Source organism: Ochotona princeps, chromosome 3 (genome assembly GCF_030435755.1).
Source record: "Ochotona princeps isolate mOchPri1 chromosome 3, mOchPri1.hap1, whole genome shotgun sequence".
NCBI lineage: Eukaryota > Metazoa > Chordata > Mammalia > Lagomorpha > Ochotonidae > Ochotona > Ochotona princeps.
Window position 1 is genome coordinate 89,309,633 of NC_080834.1, and position 17,227 is coordinate 89,326,859.

At 45.2% G+C, this 17,227-nt stretch overlaps 2 protein-coding genes across 6 annotated transcripts in view; both read left to right on the forward strand.

The window, feature by feature from the left end:
- Positions 1–4,331, forward strand: part of KALRN (kalirin RhoGEF kinase) — a 712,406-nt gene extending 708,075 nt beyond the window's left edge. For all 5 annotated transcript variants that reach the window (XM_058661993.1, XM_058661991.1, XM_058661992.1 and 2 more), the window contains 2 exons: positions 2,380–2,518; positions 3,105–4,331. In XM_058661993.1, coding sequence (XP_058517976.1) covers positions 2,380–2,518; positions 3,105–3,650 — 685 coding nt within the window. In that variant the 3' untranslated portion in view covers positions 3,651–4,331. The remainder of the gene's footprint in view (positions 1–2,379; positions 2,519–3,104) is intronic.
- Positions 4,332–10,609: 6,278 nt separating this feature from the next.
- The window catches only part of UMPS (uridine monophosphate synthetase), a 28,817-nt gene continuing 22,199 nt past the window's right edge, over positions 10,610–17,227 (forward strand). The window contains exon 1 of the mRNA XM_004578263.2: positions 10,610–10,805. Within this exon, the coding sequence (XP_004578320.2) occupies positions 10,650–10,805 (156 nt within the window). The 5' untranslated portion in view covers positions 10,610–10,649. The remainder of the gene's footprint in view (positions 10,806–17,227) is intronic.

Sequence of the window (17,227 nt, forward strand, 5' to 3'; positions counted from 1 at the left end):
TTACACAGAGGGAGAAACAGAAGGAGAGAATATGCCATTCATTGACTCACTACCCACATGGCTGCAATGGCCAGGGCTGAGCCAGGCTGAAACCAGAATCCTGGAACTTCATCTAGATATCTCACATGGGTGGCAGGCACCTAAGCACTTGGGCCATTTTTCCCTGCTTCCCCAGGTGCATTAACAGGCAGTTGGATCAGAAGTGGATCGACCAAGACTCAAACCTGTGCCCGTGTGAAATGCTGGCATTGTAGACAGCAGGTTAACTCTATGAGCCACAGCACTAACCCCACTCTTCCCACACTTCCCCAATTGCCAGCGGAGGCAAAGGAGACCTTCCCTGACTTGCTTTTACTGCTGTCAGAGAAAGAGAGAGAGAGAGAGAGAGTGATGAGCTGGAAGAACGGTGGAAATTCAGCCAGGCAGGAGTTCAGCTACCCTGGGCCACGCATCTCCACCTGAGCCTCTCCTGGGGCTGTACCCTCAACACACTAAAGGACCTTTGTCACCTGTTGCTACAAGAGGGCATCGTGTGCCTGAAAACAGCTGCCCTTTCTGGAGCTCTCACCTCATCTTCCAGTTATGCCTTCACACCTCCCTGCCTCACTCAACCCTTGCACCATCCTCATAATAAAGTGGGTATCATTAGTTGCAATGATTATTCTCACTCCAAAGAAGGTGTGTTTGAGAGAAGCCGAAACACAGAGTTTCAATGACTTGCCTCCAGCTGGTGGGTGACAGAACCTGAATTCAAAGTCAGAGCAACTGATTATCTCCAGAGATTATGTTCTCAGTTGCAGCCTTTATGGCTAGAAAGTTCCTAAGGAGATCAAAGACTCAAAAAACGTATCAGAAGTCCAAGGACGGTGCAGTTCTTCAGTGCAGCAGTGGAGTTGCCACTTGGGCCGCCCTCGTCCCATTCTGGAATGCCCAGGTCCAAGTCCCCACTCTGCTAATGATTCCAGTGTCCCATTAAGCCGCACCCTGGGAGTCAGTAAGTGGTGGCTCAAATACTGGGATCCCTGTCCCCTGTATGTAAGATCTGGATTCAATTTCTGATTCCTGGTTTTCGGTCTGTCTAGGCTCAGTTCCTCCCTGGCTGTTGTTGGCACTTGGGATGTTAACCAGTGGATGGGTGATCTCTCCATCTCTCTGCCTCGCAAAAAAAAAAAATAATTAAAAAAAAATTTTAACGAATGTCAGGGAGAAACTTTGCCCACCTTGTCAGGGAGAAACTTTGCCCACCTTATATTTTTCCCCCAAATAAAAATTGACACAGAAAAGCTCTTTGCAAAATATATGAGGGAGTGCTTGCAACCACTAGGTCCAGGATATCAGAATCAGGAGGTCTCCTGGTGAAAATGTTCCTAATTCTGCACTCACAACTCTTCAACCAGTGGTGCTAGTCAGATTTTCATTAAATACCTGAGAAGAGCTTCTTGAGGGGAGGTGATTTTAGCTGACAGTTTGGAGGTTCACAGGCTGGAATTGGGGGGCCCCATACACCTGGCCTCAGGTGGAGGCCACCACTGCAGGAATGTGAACGGGGGAATGGCCATGTGGTAAGATGAGATAAGCTCAGGTGGGCTCAGCTGAAATAGCCCACCTCTGCTAGAACATGCCCTCCATGAATTCAGGGCAACGTACTAGGCCCACCTCTCAGAGGCCATGATCAGATCCAGCTGCATTTCGGATTTCTCCGCTGTTGCTATAAGACCTCAGAACTTAAACGCCTGCATGAGTTTGGGCGTCAGTTTTGTTGGATCCAAAACGGCAGTAGCAGGCCTGTCCTGCTTGGAACGTTCTTCAAAGTCAGTGAAAGAGATGCTCTCCTTGGCGAGAGTGCACACCGGGTTTGCTCATCTACTTCCTTCTTTAGTTCTGAGCGTTATGCTAACTCTCAGCTCTAGCTAAAACATGCGTGGGTTGCAACATAGATCTATATTTTTAAGATATCTTTCAATTTTTATTGGAAAATTGATTTACAGAGTGTAGGAGAGAAAGAGAGAAAAAGATATTCCATCTGCTAACTCACTCCCCAAGCAGCCTCAACGACCAGAGCTGAGCAGATCCCAAACCAGGAGCCAGGAACCTTTTCTGGGTCTCCCATGTGGGTGCAGGGTCCCAAGGTCTTGGGCCTTGCTCAACTGCTTTCCTAGGCCACAAGCAGGGAGCTGGATGGGAAGTGGAACAGCTGGGACATGAACTAGTGCTTAAATGGGATCCTGGTGCTTGCAGAGGATTAGCCAGTTGAGCCATCATGCTAGCCCCGGATCTATGTTTTGACCAAGCTCCTACAGAGCTTACAGATATGTCCCTGAGTGATATTTGTGGTCTTTCACAAGTGTGTCTCCTCTGCTTTGTGCTCCTTGCATTCAGGATGGATGATGGCCGGCTTTTGGACTACCTTATGAACCACGATGAACTGATGGAGGAGAAAGTCGCTTTCTATATCCGGGACATCATGGAAGCCCTGCAGTACCTTCACAACTGTAGGGTGGCCCACCTAGACATAAAGGTAGCCAGCTCTGGTAGTCTTGTGGGATGTGGCTGAGCCCCAACTCATGAGTCCCCATGAGGGACGCACGCTTCAGTTTATGTCTGCCTTAGATGAGAAATCTGTGACTTCCACAGAAATGAGGCAGTTGCATAGCTTGAATAAACTACACATGCAGTGAATGAAAACACACCAGTCCCAGGGCCACCAAGGCTGAAGGTTGCAACTTTTACTACCTTGTCTGGCTGCATAGACAGAGGCCAGTGAATGTCACCTTTCTTTCATGCTGCTCAAAAAGAAATCTCTGGTTTGCAAAATAAGTGATTTCTAGTACTTTCTTCTTTTCTTAATTCAGTGCAGAAGCAAAGGGTAGTTAGGAGACTGTTTGCAATGTCAGACAACTACTTTGAAAGACCACACACGCCCCGCCAACTCAGAGTTTAGCAAGTTCAAACTCAAAGTTGAAGCCTCCTGCATGCTATGCACAGGGCTGTTCACATGTTCTATAAGCTTCACCCAAGAATAGGAGATGTGTATTTTAACTAGCAAAGGCCCTACTGGCCATCCAAATGGAGTCCTGAACTTCCCTTCTCTTCTCCCCCTGCAGCCTGAAAACCTGCTGATCGACCTACGGATCCCAGTGCCTCGAGTCAAGCTCATTGACTTAGAGGATGCTGTCCAGATCTCAGGCCACTTCCACATTCACCACTTGCTGGGGAACCCCGAGTTTGCTGCTCCGGAAGTGATCCAAGGCATTCCCGTGTCCCTGGGCACAGACATCTGGAGCATTGGGGTCCTGACGTACGTCATGCTGAGCGGGGTCTCCCCATTCTTGGATGAGAGCAAGGAGGAGACGTGCATCAACGTGTGCAGGGTGGATTTCAGTTTTCCTCATGAATACTTCTGCGGGGTGAGCAATGCCGCCCGAGATTTCATCAAAGTGATCTTGCAGGAGGACTTCCGGCGGCGACCCACGGCTGCCACTTGCCTGCAGCACCCATGGCTGCAGCCCCACAATGGCAGCTACTCCAAGATCCCCCTGGACACGTCCCGTCTGGCATGCTTCATAGAGCGCCGCAAGCACCAGAATGATGTGCGGCCCATTCCCAACGTGAAGAGCTACATTGTCAACCGGGTGAACCAGGCCACGTAGCCAGCGCCCAGCCCCCTGAGGTTTCACATGGCAGTGCAGTGTGAACCAAAGCAAAGACTGTGTCTGTAAATACTTCCGTTTGTTAACTCACTCCCTGCCGTTCTCTGGATTGAGAGACGTACCACCTAGAGGTCAGTGGTTCTTCAGGGTCTGAGCGGCAGTCAATGGCACGCTAAACCCAGTGGCTTTCCACAAGGTCATTCCGAAGCCAGAAAGAGGCAAAGGAGCCAAGAGAGTATTTAGAGGATGCCATGACTGTTAGCTGGGATGGAATTTCAATTGTTCACTCCAAAAGGAGCTTGAAACAGGCCAACCTTATGCTTCTAGTGACTACAGCAGACATCTGCCTTTGCTGAACTTGTAAGCAAAAAGTTCTATTTCAAGCAGATGTCATGTATGTCAGGCCTTCTGGCTTAGATGACTTAGCTCTAGTTTCTTAACAGGATACATGTACACAGATAGTATAAGATACCCTGTTCAGGTTTCAGAGTTTTCTACTATAGAGTTATATCCAAGATCGCTCCTAAGTCACCTTGAGGCTCCCATGAAGACGCTAACTGGTTTCCCGAAGCATGGCATTGTTTGGACGAAGCACAATTAGAGGATGAGAAGGTTTTTTTGTTTGTTTTGTTTTTAGACCATTTTGTAAATCTTGTATAAAAATCTTTTACTAGAACCTGTGCACTGGGAGAAAGCAGCGTGACCCTTTGAGCAGCCCGAGAATGAGAAGAGTGCTTTCAGTTACAGGTTGTTTGATTAAACCAATTCTGTACATGAGATGCTACGCCTACACTGATACACAACTCCAGAGGCCCACTGGCAGGAAGGCCTGCCAGGAGATACGTCCAAGGACAGGCAGAGTTGTGGGGCTCTTTCTCTGTCTTCACTTTCTTTGTCTGAAATAGGTGAATAAGCGTAACAGGTTCCTGTGACAAAAGGGCAAATGGAAACCTTGCCTCTAGTTTCAATGAACACCGTTACTGATGCATTCTGAATTCTTCTACAGCCATCCTCAGAAAGCTGGCTTGCTTTATTAACAACCCCCCCCCCCCCACTGAAGCAAAGGGGTGCTCACAAAAGGAAGCAGCCATAGAGGCCTTGGAAAGGCCCAATTTCAAGTCCTTTATTTGAAGCCATGGAGCAAACCCTGCTCCATCTCCCCACCAGAGCAATGGGTTTTCTCTGAGACTGTCACACCTGCCACCACTCAGCCACCACCATGTCTCTGGACTAGAAGGACTTGGAGAGCTTGGAAGCCAGCGCTGCTTTCTGGCATATTTTCTTTATACGAGAGTATTGCTCATTGCCCCCTTTTTCCCTCTGGTCGGGGGGGAAAGCAAATGAATCCTGGGCATTTTCTTCTTGTTCTTTTGTATGTTTGTTGGAGGGGAGGTGTGTGTGTGTGTGTGTGTGTGTGTGTGTGTGTTTGGACATGATACAGCCTTTGTTTCTTAGAATGTGATTCGAAAAATTGGTATTATGCAAATAATGTTTAAAAAGTAACACTAGTGTTTATTCACACCAAGTTTCATGACATTCCTTCTGTCCTGTAATGGGATTGAGAACATGAAAATCATGCAGTGCAAAAGGGCAAGCAGAGAATTCATGAAAGAGAAATAGAATTATAAACTTATCTACCTGTGGAATAAAGGGTGCAAGCTAAGCCTGAACTTGAGTACAGGACAACACATATCCCCACAGTGGAAGTGTAGAGTTGACAAACACTCATCACCTTCCAAAGGTTTACAAGTTGGCTGCTTCACCCACCCTCTACCTTATCCTGTCCAAAATTATAAATTAAGAAATTAGTAGGAAGTATAAGCAATAAGACTAGATAGCACTTCGTATTTGGGGGGATTCCCCATAGGTGGAAACTGACTGCAACTGTATTGGTTTCCTAATTTTCCAATGGCTCTGGGCCATGGAGTTGCCCCCTCTCAGAGCTGTCCCCTGACTAACCCTCCATACCCATTCTACATGTAAACATTATACAGTACAATATCCTAACATTGAGAACAGATTTACTAAAAGCCTTTTCAGTAAATATGTCTTCTGGATGGCATCCAGTGTAAAGGAGGAAAGCCTGTTCCTCGGCTGGTCATGGGATGGGCCACAGGCTCTTAGCACTCAGAATCTCCATAGAGAATGGCTTAGTGAGTTCTGCACTGCCATCACTGGGATGACTTGACTAAGCAGCTTCTGAGGAATCTTGAAGTTGTACAGCGAGTCAAACCTCTGATCAGTAGGGGTGGGGCCCTGTAACGATGGTGCACAGACCTGGCAAAGGGGCACTGTAGACATCATGTCCGCTGAAGCCCAGACTGTCTTCTATCAGAGTTGGGATGATCCAGTTGTAGGCTTGCATGGAATCCCCCAAGCATACCTTTGAGCCTTTGAGGAAGACAGGAAAATGAGAAACATGGAAATAAAAAGTAGTGTGATTCTGTTAAGCTGAACCAAAGTACAATCATTAAAATAAGATGGACTTTAAGTAGTGGCCCTCAGAGAAAGGGGCATATTTCGTATAGTCAGATCATTGGGCAGAGGGTGGGGGGGAAGCTAAAAGGAACGCTCTGTGTGTGCAAAGCTCTCCTAGCAGAGAGAAGTCAGCAGTCTTGGTTCAAAAATTCTCCAAGCATGTTGGAAATGACAAGGAATCCTAGAGGATGGACTGTGAACCTGCCTCACGTTCCTCTAAGCAATGATTGTAGTGAGGCAGCAAGGATCAGGGGCTGCTGTCTGACACCTGTTTGGGCAGAGGGATTCGTTACTCATAGTAGAGAAGAAGTGACTAGCAAACAATACACTTCTATAACAATTATTGTAGTTCTTAGTGGGCATGGGCTTGCAGCTGAAATGGGGAAAGCAAGTGTTGGTTGAATTCACACGTTTCTGATGTTGGCTCACACTCATTGCCAGTTAGTTTTTTCCTTAAGGAGGGCAGACAGGGAGTTGGGCTCTTTGGTTTTGCTTAGTGAAAGTTGGATGCAGAAAGAAGGGAACGATCAGGAACCACTTACAACTTTTGAGAAGTTCAATGATGTCCTGCATTAAAAAAGAAACCTTTTATTTCAAATTAGATATATTTATATCCACTTACAGCTGAATGTGGTACAATTTTTAAGAAAAAGATTGTCACGTTGGAGGCGTCCTTCAAGTCTCTTTTAACCGTAATCATCTAAGAGGGAGAAAGCAGAGAACGCTGGCTCCACTGCTTTGTGGTCCACAAAGCATTTATGAATAGTAGTGCCTTTTAGAGGGGATGAAGGGAGATGAAAAAGCTGATTGCATTTAGATTACTGATATTGCAGCATTTTTGTTTTCTTTATTTAAAGAGATCTTTTAAATGAAAACATCTGCATATAGGGGGTGGGACTAGGAATTCTTAAATTTCAACCTCAGCGATTCCTGATTCATCCTTTCTTACAGAAAGTCTTTGTGTTTTTCTGCCCCAAACGTCCCCATTTAGTAAAATGGGAGTTTGGAAGGGAAAGAGGGGACAACATAAATCTCATAGGAATGTTGAGAGAATGCCATAGTTGAGGTGTCTGTAAAAATACTGTTTTTTGTTTTTTTTTTTTAGAAAAATGTGCTATACACTGCCAGTGCTAAGAATTGATGATAGTAACTTTGAACATTCCAGGTTTTCAATATTCATGTCTTTCGATAACCTTTGTAAACTCATGAGATGTAATTCTGTACATGGCTGTTTATTGGAAGCGCGAGGTGCTCTTTGTCTACACGTGATCCTAGTCTATCATTTTCGACAGTTGACCAGCTTTCCTACAACAAAGGATCAGCAGAGCTGGAAAATCTTGTGTCCATCCATTGTCCTCTCCAGTGTTGCTCATGGCAGATGGGAAGAGTAAGATGCCCCTGCCCACTTCCCTGCCAAGCAACCGCCACCTGCTCTCCTCCAGTTTTATGCGTTGGGAAGATGAACCGAGGAGAATTCGAGAGCCCGTCTCTTCTCTGGGAAGGCAGACTTGAGGATAAAGTGTCTTCCCCTATCACAGTTCCTGCCTTCAGAGGCTCAAGAACCTGGGTGAAGGGAGAAATTCAATGCACGTGATTTGGGCTGGTTTTGGAGGGAAAGCCTGGGCTACTTTTTCACATGATCAAGCCTTTTAGGAGTTGTTCCATAGCTTCCATGATTTGATGCCCAAGAGCTAGTCATGACTGTTTTCTCACCTATGTGGAAGAGCATGGAAATTTAGATTTATGAGAATGAAATGAGGGGAACAAATGTATCAACTAAAAGGTGATTATTTCTGAGCATTTGCCAGCATTGGGTCCCCTGTACTTAACAAAGGAAGAGGAGATATTTTGTACATGAAGGGTTTCAGCAATAAAGCAAAGGCTCCAGTTCACCATGTTCCCGTGCCTGGGGGCTGGTGGATGGTCCCAGAGGAACCTCGAAGAATGTAGACCTTATTCTTTTCTCTCCTGCCTGGCATCTCTGTGGACTCTGGGATGGGCAAACACAGGCTGAGAGCTTTCGTTAGATTTATTTGCAAAATTGCATTCATTTTCCCTCTTCAGTGAAAAGCCAGGGATCATCAGGGAATGACCCATGGGGGGCTCACAGGTGCACCATCAGAACAGGCACCATCAGAACAGGCAAACGACTACATTAGCATTTATCTTCTACAACAGCAACAGGGCTGAAATTTATTAAGGTATTTTTTAAAATAAGAAATATTCACATGGGAAAATCTATACAAAAGTAGAATACAGAAATATTGTCTATGAAAGACATTTCTTCCCCATTTTCAATAAATATAGAAGTTAGGGGAGAGGAGAAGCCATCACTCTGAGACCACTTCATCACGAACACTTACAGAAAGCTTGAAATTAATACCCACAGGCGGTTGTATTCCTCCCTTGAGCACATGTGCTGGCAGGTGGTTAACTGTGGTCTGATTTAGATTATATTCAAATGACCAGGGTAAGGGTACAGTCACCTAACCATTGTTTCACAGAGTGAGGTTAGCTGAGGAAAGGGAGGGTGGTGGAAAAGCCCAGTTCTTGGAACGGCAACTGCAACATATATGTCATCCTGCAGAGAGCCAACACAGAAGTCCATGGATACCTGACTTCCACCAGGGATGGATTGAATCTATATTCCAGAGTATCATGGAGACCATAGCTGTGACCTCAAAGACTGTGGTGATGAATTGGAGGTTAATAAAGTATACAGCTTCTCTTGCTAACTTAAGCCATATCGATCAACTCTGGTACATGTACATTTTTTTACCTTGGTGCTTTAACTTGTGTTTCTGCCAACCTGTGGGCTACTCTATGGGGAAGGTGAGTAAAGCTAGATGTTAGGACCAATACAGACTGAAATGACAACGTACCCTTCAGCATGAGCTCTAGTCAGAGAGCAGTAGTGATCAGAGTGCAGACTGCTAGAAAGGATGGATATATGTACATCGGTCCATGTATATAGTGTATAATATGTGTGTATGTTATTGCTCATATGCAGAAATCTATCCATTGGCAGGCAGCCCAGGTGGGTCAGTTTTTCTCTTGGAAAACCACTTATGATCACTCCAAGCCCTTAGGGCTGGTTTGTGGAAGCTGACCCCACTCCTGTGGGAATGAGTTAGTTATCTTTCACAGTCCACAAAGCCACACCAAGATGGTGTGACACACAGGGAAGCCATTGCATAGTTCAGTTTACCTGGACTCGGCAGTCTTTCCATCTGGCTCACACTGGCACCTGTTGGTTTTGAGTGACCCCTTCCCCCAAGCCAATCTTTTGAGCATTTGGGGTGGGCTTCTCTGGCCATTCAGATGAGGGGCCTTTCCCTAAGTGGACAGGTTCCCCCATAGGGACCATCACACATACACATAGAAGTACATACTTCCATCAGGCGTGTAACAATTGGTTTAAAATCACTCCACAGTGCTGATAAATAGCTCTATATTTTCAAGGTGCAGAATTCCACAGCCTTAATTATTTCAGTGTCTTGCTGGTCTGCCTTAAGTGTATCTTCTGAGTTTTTGTTTGTTTTATTCTTTTTACATTTTTTTCCTGCGGTTGCTCATTTTTGTATGCACACAATGTCGTTTTGTAAAGGTAGGTTGTAAATATTTTTTTGTAAGTCAAAATCACTCCTGTGTAATGTTGTAAAGTGATAACCTGCTGTCTTGTTAAAACTACTAGAGTAAATGTTCTAAGTTATGGATGGAACTTCAAAATGTACATCTCACATGTTATGCATTCCTATAAATATACTCTATGAAAGAAATTTTCTGGCTTGCCTTTTCTTCCTAATTAAAATTGTCACTCAAAGAAAACAGTATTCCTCTATCTTCCCCCCCCCCCCCATATGGGAAAGTTTTTGGACAGAAAGTAAAACTATCCCATTACTGTGGAAACACTTTTTGTCCAGCATTTTAGAGAGGCAGTATAACGACAATGCACCCTAGAGAAGTCGTTCCTCTATCCACAAACGCCAAGGAAGCCTCACGTGTATTGTGGACTCCATTCTGGAGTTTCGTGTAAAGAGCATTATTGGGAAGTTGGAGGAACACTCGGGTGGCAGATCACAAGTGGTGCACAATTAAGTGCTTGGTAGGTGAGTTCGCCCATGTTGCCCTGCCACGGTGCGACGTTAATGAAAGAACCGTGAACGGCCCTATCTTCTAAGGCTGGGCTCTACTTGGAGAAACGTGGGGTGGCGGAGACAGCAGTGGCTCCTAACCAACAAGCGATGACAAGGTAGACCCCCGGGGTAGAGGTTATGCAAAGACCTGGAGCCGGGATGTGCAGCTCTGACAAGGGAGCAGGATCTGCACTCTGGCAGAAGCTGGGTGGCCCGGCTTGGGGTCAGGCTGGCTGTGATCATCCACGCCGGCGAGCTCCGCTGGGCCGCCACCTGCACCTGACTCCAGAGACGCCGGAAGGGGAAGGGGCGGAGCCTCGTGGCGACGTCACCAGAGCGCCCGGACCTCGGGGCGCACGTTGCGCGTCCGCGCTTGGCCGACAGCATGGCGGCTGCCGAGGCGGCTCTGGCGCCTTTGGTGACGGGTCTGTACGATGTGCAGGCTTTCAAGTTTGGGGACTTCGTGTTGAAGAGCGGCCTGTCTTCACCCGTCTACATCGATCTGCGGGGCATCGTGTCTCGACCGCGTCTCCTGAGTCAGGTACCATACCCAGGCGGAGGTGGTCGGGGCTGGGTGGCGGGAGAAGGGGCGGGTGGAGGCCGGGGCCGTGCGGGGAGCCGGGGGCCGTGCGAGGAGCCGGGGGCCGGGGCCGGGCGGGGAGCCGGACCCTAAGGTCGTGCGAGGAGCCTGGGGCCGGGCGAGGAGCCGGGGGCTGGGTGGGGAGCAGGACCCTAAGGCCGTGTGAGGGGCCGGGGGCCGGGCGGGGAGCAGGACCCTAAGGCCGTGCGAGGGGCCGGGGGCCGGGGCCGGGGCCGTGCGAGGAGCCGGACCCTGAGGCCGTGCGGCGAGCCGGAGGCCGGGGGCCGGGCGGGGAGCCGGAACCTAAGGCCGCTCTGCCCCGGGCCGCAGCTCGTCTAGTCTTGCGGCGTGTGCTGTGCTTTTTCTGTGCGCTTTGCTTTTTCTGTGTTGTTGTTGTGTTGTTGTTGTTGTTGTTTTACCTTCGGAGCCGGCACACGAGCTCGGGCCCTGCCGGGAGCAGAAAGTGCTTGGATGCGTTCTGTGTTTCGATTGGAGGAAGAGAGAGAGGCGGCGGGTGCGGGTGTCTGGTCCAGTGTTTGGAAAACGGAAGTTTTATTTGGGGGGGACGGTGTTTGCACCGTATCGGCAGGAACAGGAATGAAGGCGAACATTTTCAGAAAGGCAGCTTTTTGGTCAGTGTGAGGCAAAATCCCGAGAAGTTACTGTGAGTGAATGCGAATCACCTGCTAGCGGGGCCTCGGTTAAGTGGTGCTCTGACGAACTGGCGTGCGAATGCTGGAGCCATCTGGGACATTTCCCTTCTTCCCAAAAGGCTCTCTAGCGGACATTCTGTTAGGTTTTTAGCGCACTTAAAGTTCTTACAGTTAGTTCTTAGGTTGTTACGCACAGCTGATTCCCGCAGTCAAGTTTTTTTTTTTTTTTTTTTACTTTAAGCCGAAAACCCCAAACACAGCGAGGTACTTAAGGAGGTTTACTCCAGCAGGGCAGCAACAGGACGGGGTTGATGGGAGAGCAAATAGGAACAGGGAGAAAGGGGGGTGCCTGGGGGCCCCTTATGTCATTCAGGTGATCTCACAAGGTGTGTGTTGGGGAGGGATTGGGAGAGATTGAGGACAGGCACCAGGAGATTGGTGCCTGAGATTGTCACAGGTGATTGCCTAAGGATGATTGGTAAATGAGCTGGGATTGGGAAAGGGCCCCCGGGGAGAGATTGGAGTGGGATTCCCAGGTGAGATGCTGGGTTACATCTGATTGGTGGACGGATGGACCACCGGAAATGTCCTGAGCTGTGAGAAGGAAATGGCACAGGGTCCAAGGTGGGATGTTGGAATCGCTCCTTATACGTTCCAGAGTACTAAATAACGTAACAGTAGTACATACACACCATTTGGAAAGGGGCATTTCAAAGACTTTTTGTAGGCACAGATTTTCAAAATTTTGCACCAAAATAACTACCTTGAAATCGCATTTTCAAAAAAAAAAAAAAAAAAGAAAAGAAAGAAATCGCATTTTCCCCACACTTTTTTTAGAAGGAACCTTGTCTTTAAGTTTCCTCCACCCAAACTTAATGGTTGCAGTTCATTAGGCATTCATTTTGAGTGATTATTGTCAATTAAGTATTGGCTGAAGTGGGTTGGACTATTTTACTTCTTATCTGGGATCACTGTGGGATGGGGGGATGATTTAAGAGGTCATCTATTTATGCCTAGTAAAAATTATTTTTAAAAATATTTTATTTATTTAAAAGGGATGGTTGAGAGACAGATCAATCTTCCCATCACCTCACTTCCAAAATGGCTGCAGTGGGAGCCGCTGGGCCAGGCTCACTAGGACTGCTCAGTCTTTGTGTGGGTGGCAGAAACTCAAGTTCTTGGGCCATGATCCTCTTAGGCACATTAGCAGGGAACTCATTATTTTAGCATACTTGGTAGTGCTGTGTGGGCCCCACTCGATGGCTAAATCCTCACATTGCCAGCACTGGGAACCAATTTGGGCACTGGTTCATGTCCCAGCTGCTCCACTTCCCATCCAGCTCCCTGCTTGTGGCCTGGGAAAGCAGTCGAGGATGGCCCAAAGCTTTGGGACCCTGCACCTGTGTGGGAGACCCAGAAGAAGCTCCTTGCTTCCAGCTTTGGATTGGCTCAGCTCAGCTCCAGCCATTGCAATCGTTTGGGATGTCAACAGCAGATGGAAGACTTCTCTGTGTCTGTCCTCTCCGTAAATTTGATCTGCCTTTCCAATAAAAATAAATGAATTTCTTTAAAAAACTGATTAGTCTGTGTGTGGTTTTGGGGAACTCTAAACATTGAGAGACCTGGCTATAACAAAACAATTTCAAAATATTTGGTTTTGCACCTTAGGATTTCTCAGTGTGTACACTTCTGAAAACCAATTTATTCTCAACTGTTAGGTTCCTAGTAATAATTCATATTTGCCTACAGTATGTGTACATGAACTAATTGGAGAAGGTGCCATTTATCTGAGGTACATTTCCAAAATCTGTGTGTTCTATTAACTTGAAAAACACATTGTAATGTTCATAATAATTGCAATGGTAAACCTGGAGATGAATGATGAGAGAAATTTATCTTCTTTTTTTTAAAGATTTATTTATTTATTTATTTTTATTTTATTTAATTACATCGTATTATGTGACACAGTTTCATAGCTACTGGAATACCCCCACCCCTCCCCACACCCTCCCCCCATGTTGGGTTACTCCACCTTGGTGCATAACCACAATTCAAGCTCAGTTGAGATTCCCTCAGTGCAAGCATATACCAAACATAGAGTCCAGCATCTTATTGTCCGGTCTAGTTCAACGGCTTCTTAGGGAGACCCTTCCCATATACCATCAGCAAAAATTTACACCATTATGGAATTAGTTGGCATAGTAATGAGTAACCAATATGTTAAAAATAAATGCGAGTTCTTAACCACATTCTGTGACTACCTCATTGACATTTCAATTTTAGTTTATACACAACTTATAACATAACATACATAGCATTACATGTTTTTTTTAATTATTATTTTTAATTCATTAATTACATTGTATTATGTGACACAGTTTCATAGGTACTTGGGTTCTCCCCACCCCTCCCCAAACCCTCCCACCATGATGGATTCCTCCACCTTGTTGCATAACCACAGCTCAAGTTCAGTTGAGATTCCCCCATTGCAAGCGTATACCAAACATAGAGTCCAGCATCCTATTGTCCAGTCAAGTTCAACGGCTTCTTAGGTATACCCTCTCTGGTCTGAAGACAGAGTCAGCAGAGTATCATCCCAGTCAATTGAAAGCTCCAACATACCATCAGCAAAAATTTACATCATTATGGAATTAATTGACATAGTAATGAGTAACCAATATGTTAAAAGTAAATGCGAGTTCCCAGCCACCTTCTGTGACCACCTCACCTATGCTTCAATTTAGTTTATACACAACATATAACATTCAAAACATAACATGTTATACATAACATCATATCATCTTAAATTAAGGCAAACATGTGGTATTTAACCTTTTGTGATTGGCTCATTTCCCTTAGCATTATGGTTTCCAGTTTGGCCCATTTGGCCACAAAGAACTGCATTTTGTTTTTTTTAATAGCTGAGTAGTATTCCATGGAGTAGATGTACCATAGCTTTCTTATCCAATCCTCTGTTGATGGGCATTTTGGTTGCTTCCATGTTTTTGCAATTACTGATTGTGCTGCTATGAGCATAGGAGTGCATGTTGGTTTCTCATAAAACAAGTGTTCTGGATATATTCCTAGGAGTGCTATTGCTGGATCATACGGTATGTTGAATTTGAGTTGTTTGAATATTCTCCATACTGATTTCCATAGAGGCTGTACCAGCCTGCAGCCCCACCAGCAGTGGAGTAGGGATCCCTTTTCCCCGCAACCTCGCCAACAAGTGTTGTTGGTGCTTTTATTCATGTGGGCCAGTCTTACTGGCGTTAGGTGGTACCTCATTGATGTTTTAATTTGGATTTCCCTTATTGCCAGGGAACTTGAGCATTTTTTCATATGTTTATTTGCCATTTGGGTTTGTTCCTTTGTGAAGTGTTTGCCCATTTCCCGTGCCCATTTCTTGAGTGGCTTGTTTGTTTTGACATTTTGGTTGTTTTGTAGCTCTTTGTATATTCTGGAGATCAGCCCTCTATCACCTATGTCGTGTGCGAAGATCTTCTCCCATTCTGTGGGTTGCCTTTTTACTTTGTTGATTGTTTCTCTAGCTGTACAGAAGCTTCTTAGTTTGATGAGGTCCCAATTGTTTATTTTGGTCTCGATTTCTACTGCATTTGGAGTCTTTTTTAGGAAGTGAGGGCCTACCCCTAAGTGTTCCAGTGTGTTTCCAACATTTTCTTCCAAAAGTTTGAAGGTTTCTGGATGTAGGTTTAGATCTGTTATCCATTTAGATCTGATCTTAGTGTATGGTGAGAGATGTGGATCTATTTTTTTGTTTCTGCAGGCTATTAACCAGTTGTCCCAACAGCATTTATTGAACAGACCTTCCCATTTGCCTGGATTGTCGTTTGTCTTTTTGTCAAAGATTATTTGGCTGTATCTGTGTGGGTTTCATTCTGTTGTTTCTATTCTGCTCCATTGATCTTCCTCTCTGTCTTTGTGCCAGTACCACGCTGTTTTGATAACCACTGCCCTATAGTATGTCCAGAGGTCCGGAACTGTGATTCCCCCTGCTAACTTCCTGTTCTTCAGGATGGTTCTAGCTATCCGTGGTTTTTTGTGCTTCCAGATGAACCTTTGGATCATTGTTTCCAGTTCCATGAAGAATGTTTTGGGCAATTTGATTGGGATTGCGTTGAATGTATATATTGCTTTTGGCAGTATAGACATTTTAATGATATTGATTTTACCTATCCAGGAGCATGGGATGTTACTCCATCTTTTGAGGTCTTGTTCAATTTCTTTTTTAAGTAGTTTGTAGTTTTCTTCAAATAGGTCTCCTACATTTTTGGTTAGATTTATTCCCAGATATTTCATACTTTTCTCTGTTATTTTGAATGGTATCTTGCTGGTTAAGTCTTTTTCCATCTTGGGGCTGTTTGCATACACTATGGCTGTTGATTTTTGTTCATTAATTTTGTACCCTGCCACTCTACCAAACTCTCGTACAAGTTCTAGCAGTCTCTGTATTGAGTCTCTTGGCTCTTCTACATAAAGAATCATATCATCTGCATATAGTGAGAGTTTGACTTCTTCGTTTCCCATTTGGATTCCTCTGATTTCTTTTTCTTGTCTTATGGCCTCAGCAAGTACCTCTAGGACTATGTTGAATAGTAGTGGAGAAAGTGGACATCCCTGTCTTGTTCCAGATCTCAGTGGGAAGGGTTCCAGTTTTTCTCCATTCAGTATGATGCTGGCGTTGGGTTTTTCATATATGGCTTTAATTATGTTGTGGATTTTTCCATCTATGCCTACCTTGGTTAGGGTTTTTAGTAGGAAGTGGTGTTGGATTTTGTCGAAAGCTTTTTCTGCATCTATTGATACTATCATGTGATTCTTGTTTTTCAGTTTTTGGATGTGGTGTATCACATTTATGGATTTCCGAATGTTGAACCATCCCTGCATTCCAGGGATGAATCTTACTTGATCTGGATGAATGATCTGTCTGATGTGTTTTTGAATTCTGTTGGCTAGGATTTTGTTGAGAATCTTAGCATCAATGTTCATCAAGAGATAGGTCTGTAGTTTTCCTTCTCTGTTAGTTCTCTGGTATTGGGATTAAGGTAATGTTGGCTTCATAGAATGAGTTTGGAAGGGTTGCTTCTTTTTCTATTGTTTTGAAGAGTTTGTAGAGGATTGGGGTCAGTTCTGTTCAGAATGTTTTGTAGAATTCTGTAGTGAAGCTGTCTGGGCCTGGGCTTTTCTTTGTTGGGAGGTCTTTAATCACTGATTCAATCTCTGCTTCAGTTATGGGTTTGTTCAGGTTGTTTGTTGCCTCTGGGCTAAGTTTTGGCAGGTGGTAGAAGTCTTAAGAACTTTTCCATTTCTTGGTGATCTTCTGATTTGTTGGAGTACAGTGCTTTGTAGTAATTTCTAATTATGGCCTTAATGGATGCGGTGTCTTGTTGTTATGTTGCCTTTTTCATCTTTGATGCTGTTAATTCTTGCCTTCTCTTGTTTTTTCTTTGTCAGTCGGGCCAGTGGGGTGTCTATCTTGTTTGTCTTCTGAAAAAAACAGCTTTTTGATTCATTGATTTTGTGTATCGTTTTTTTTATTTGTATCTGATTAATTTCCTCCCTTGTTTTGATGATTTCTTGTTTCCTATGGTGTGTGGGACTCTTCTGCTGCTGTTTTTCCAATTCCTGGAGGTGTGTGTTTAGTTCCTGTATTTGGCGCCTCTCTTGGGCCTTGACATGAGCTCCAATTGCGATGAGTTTACCCCGTAG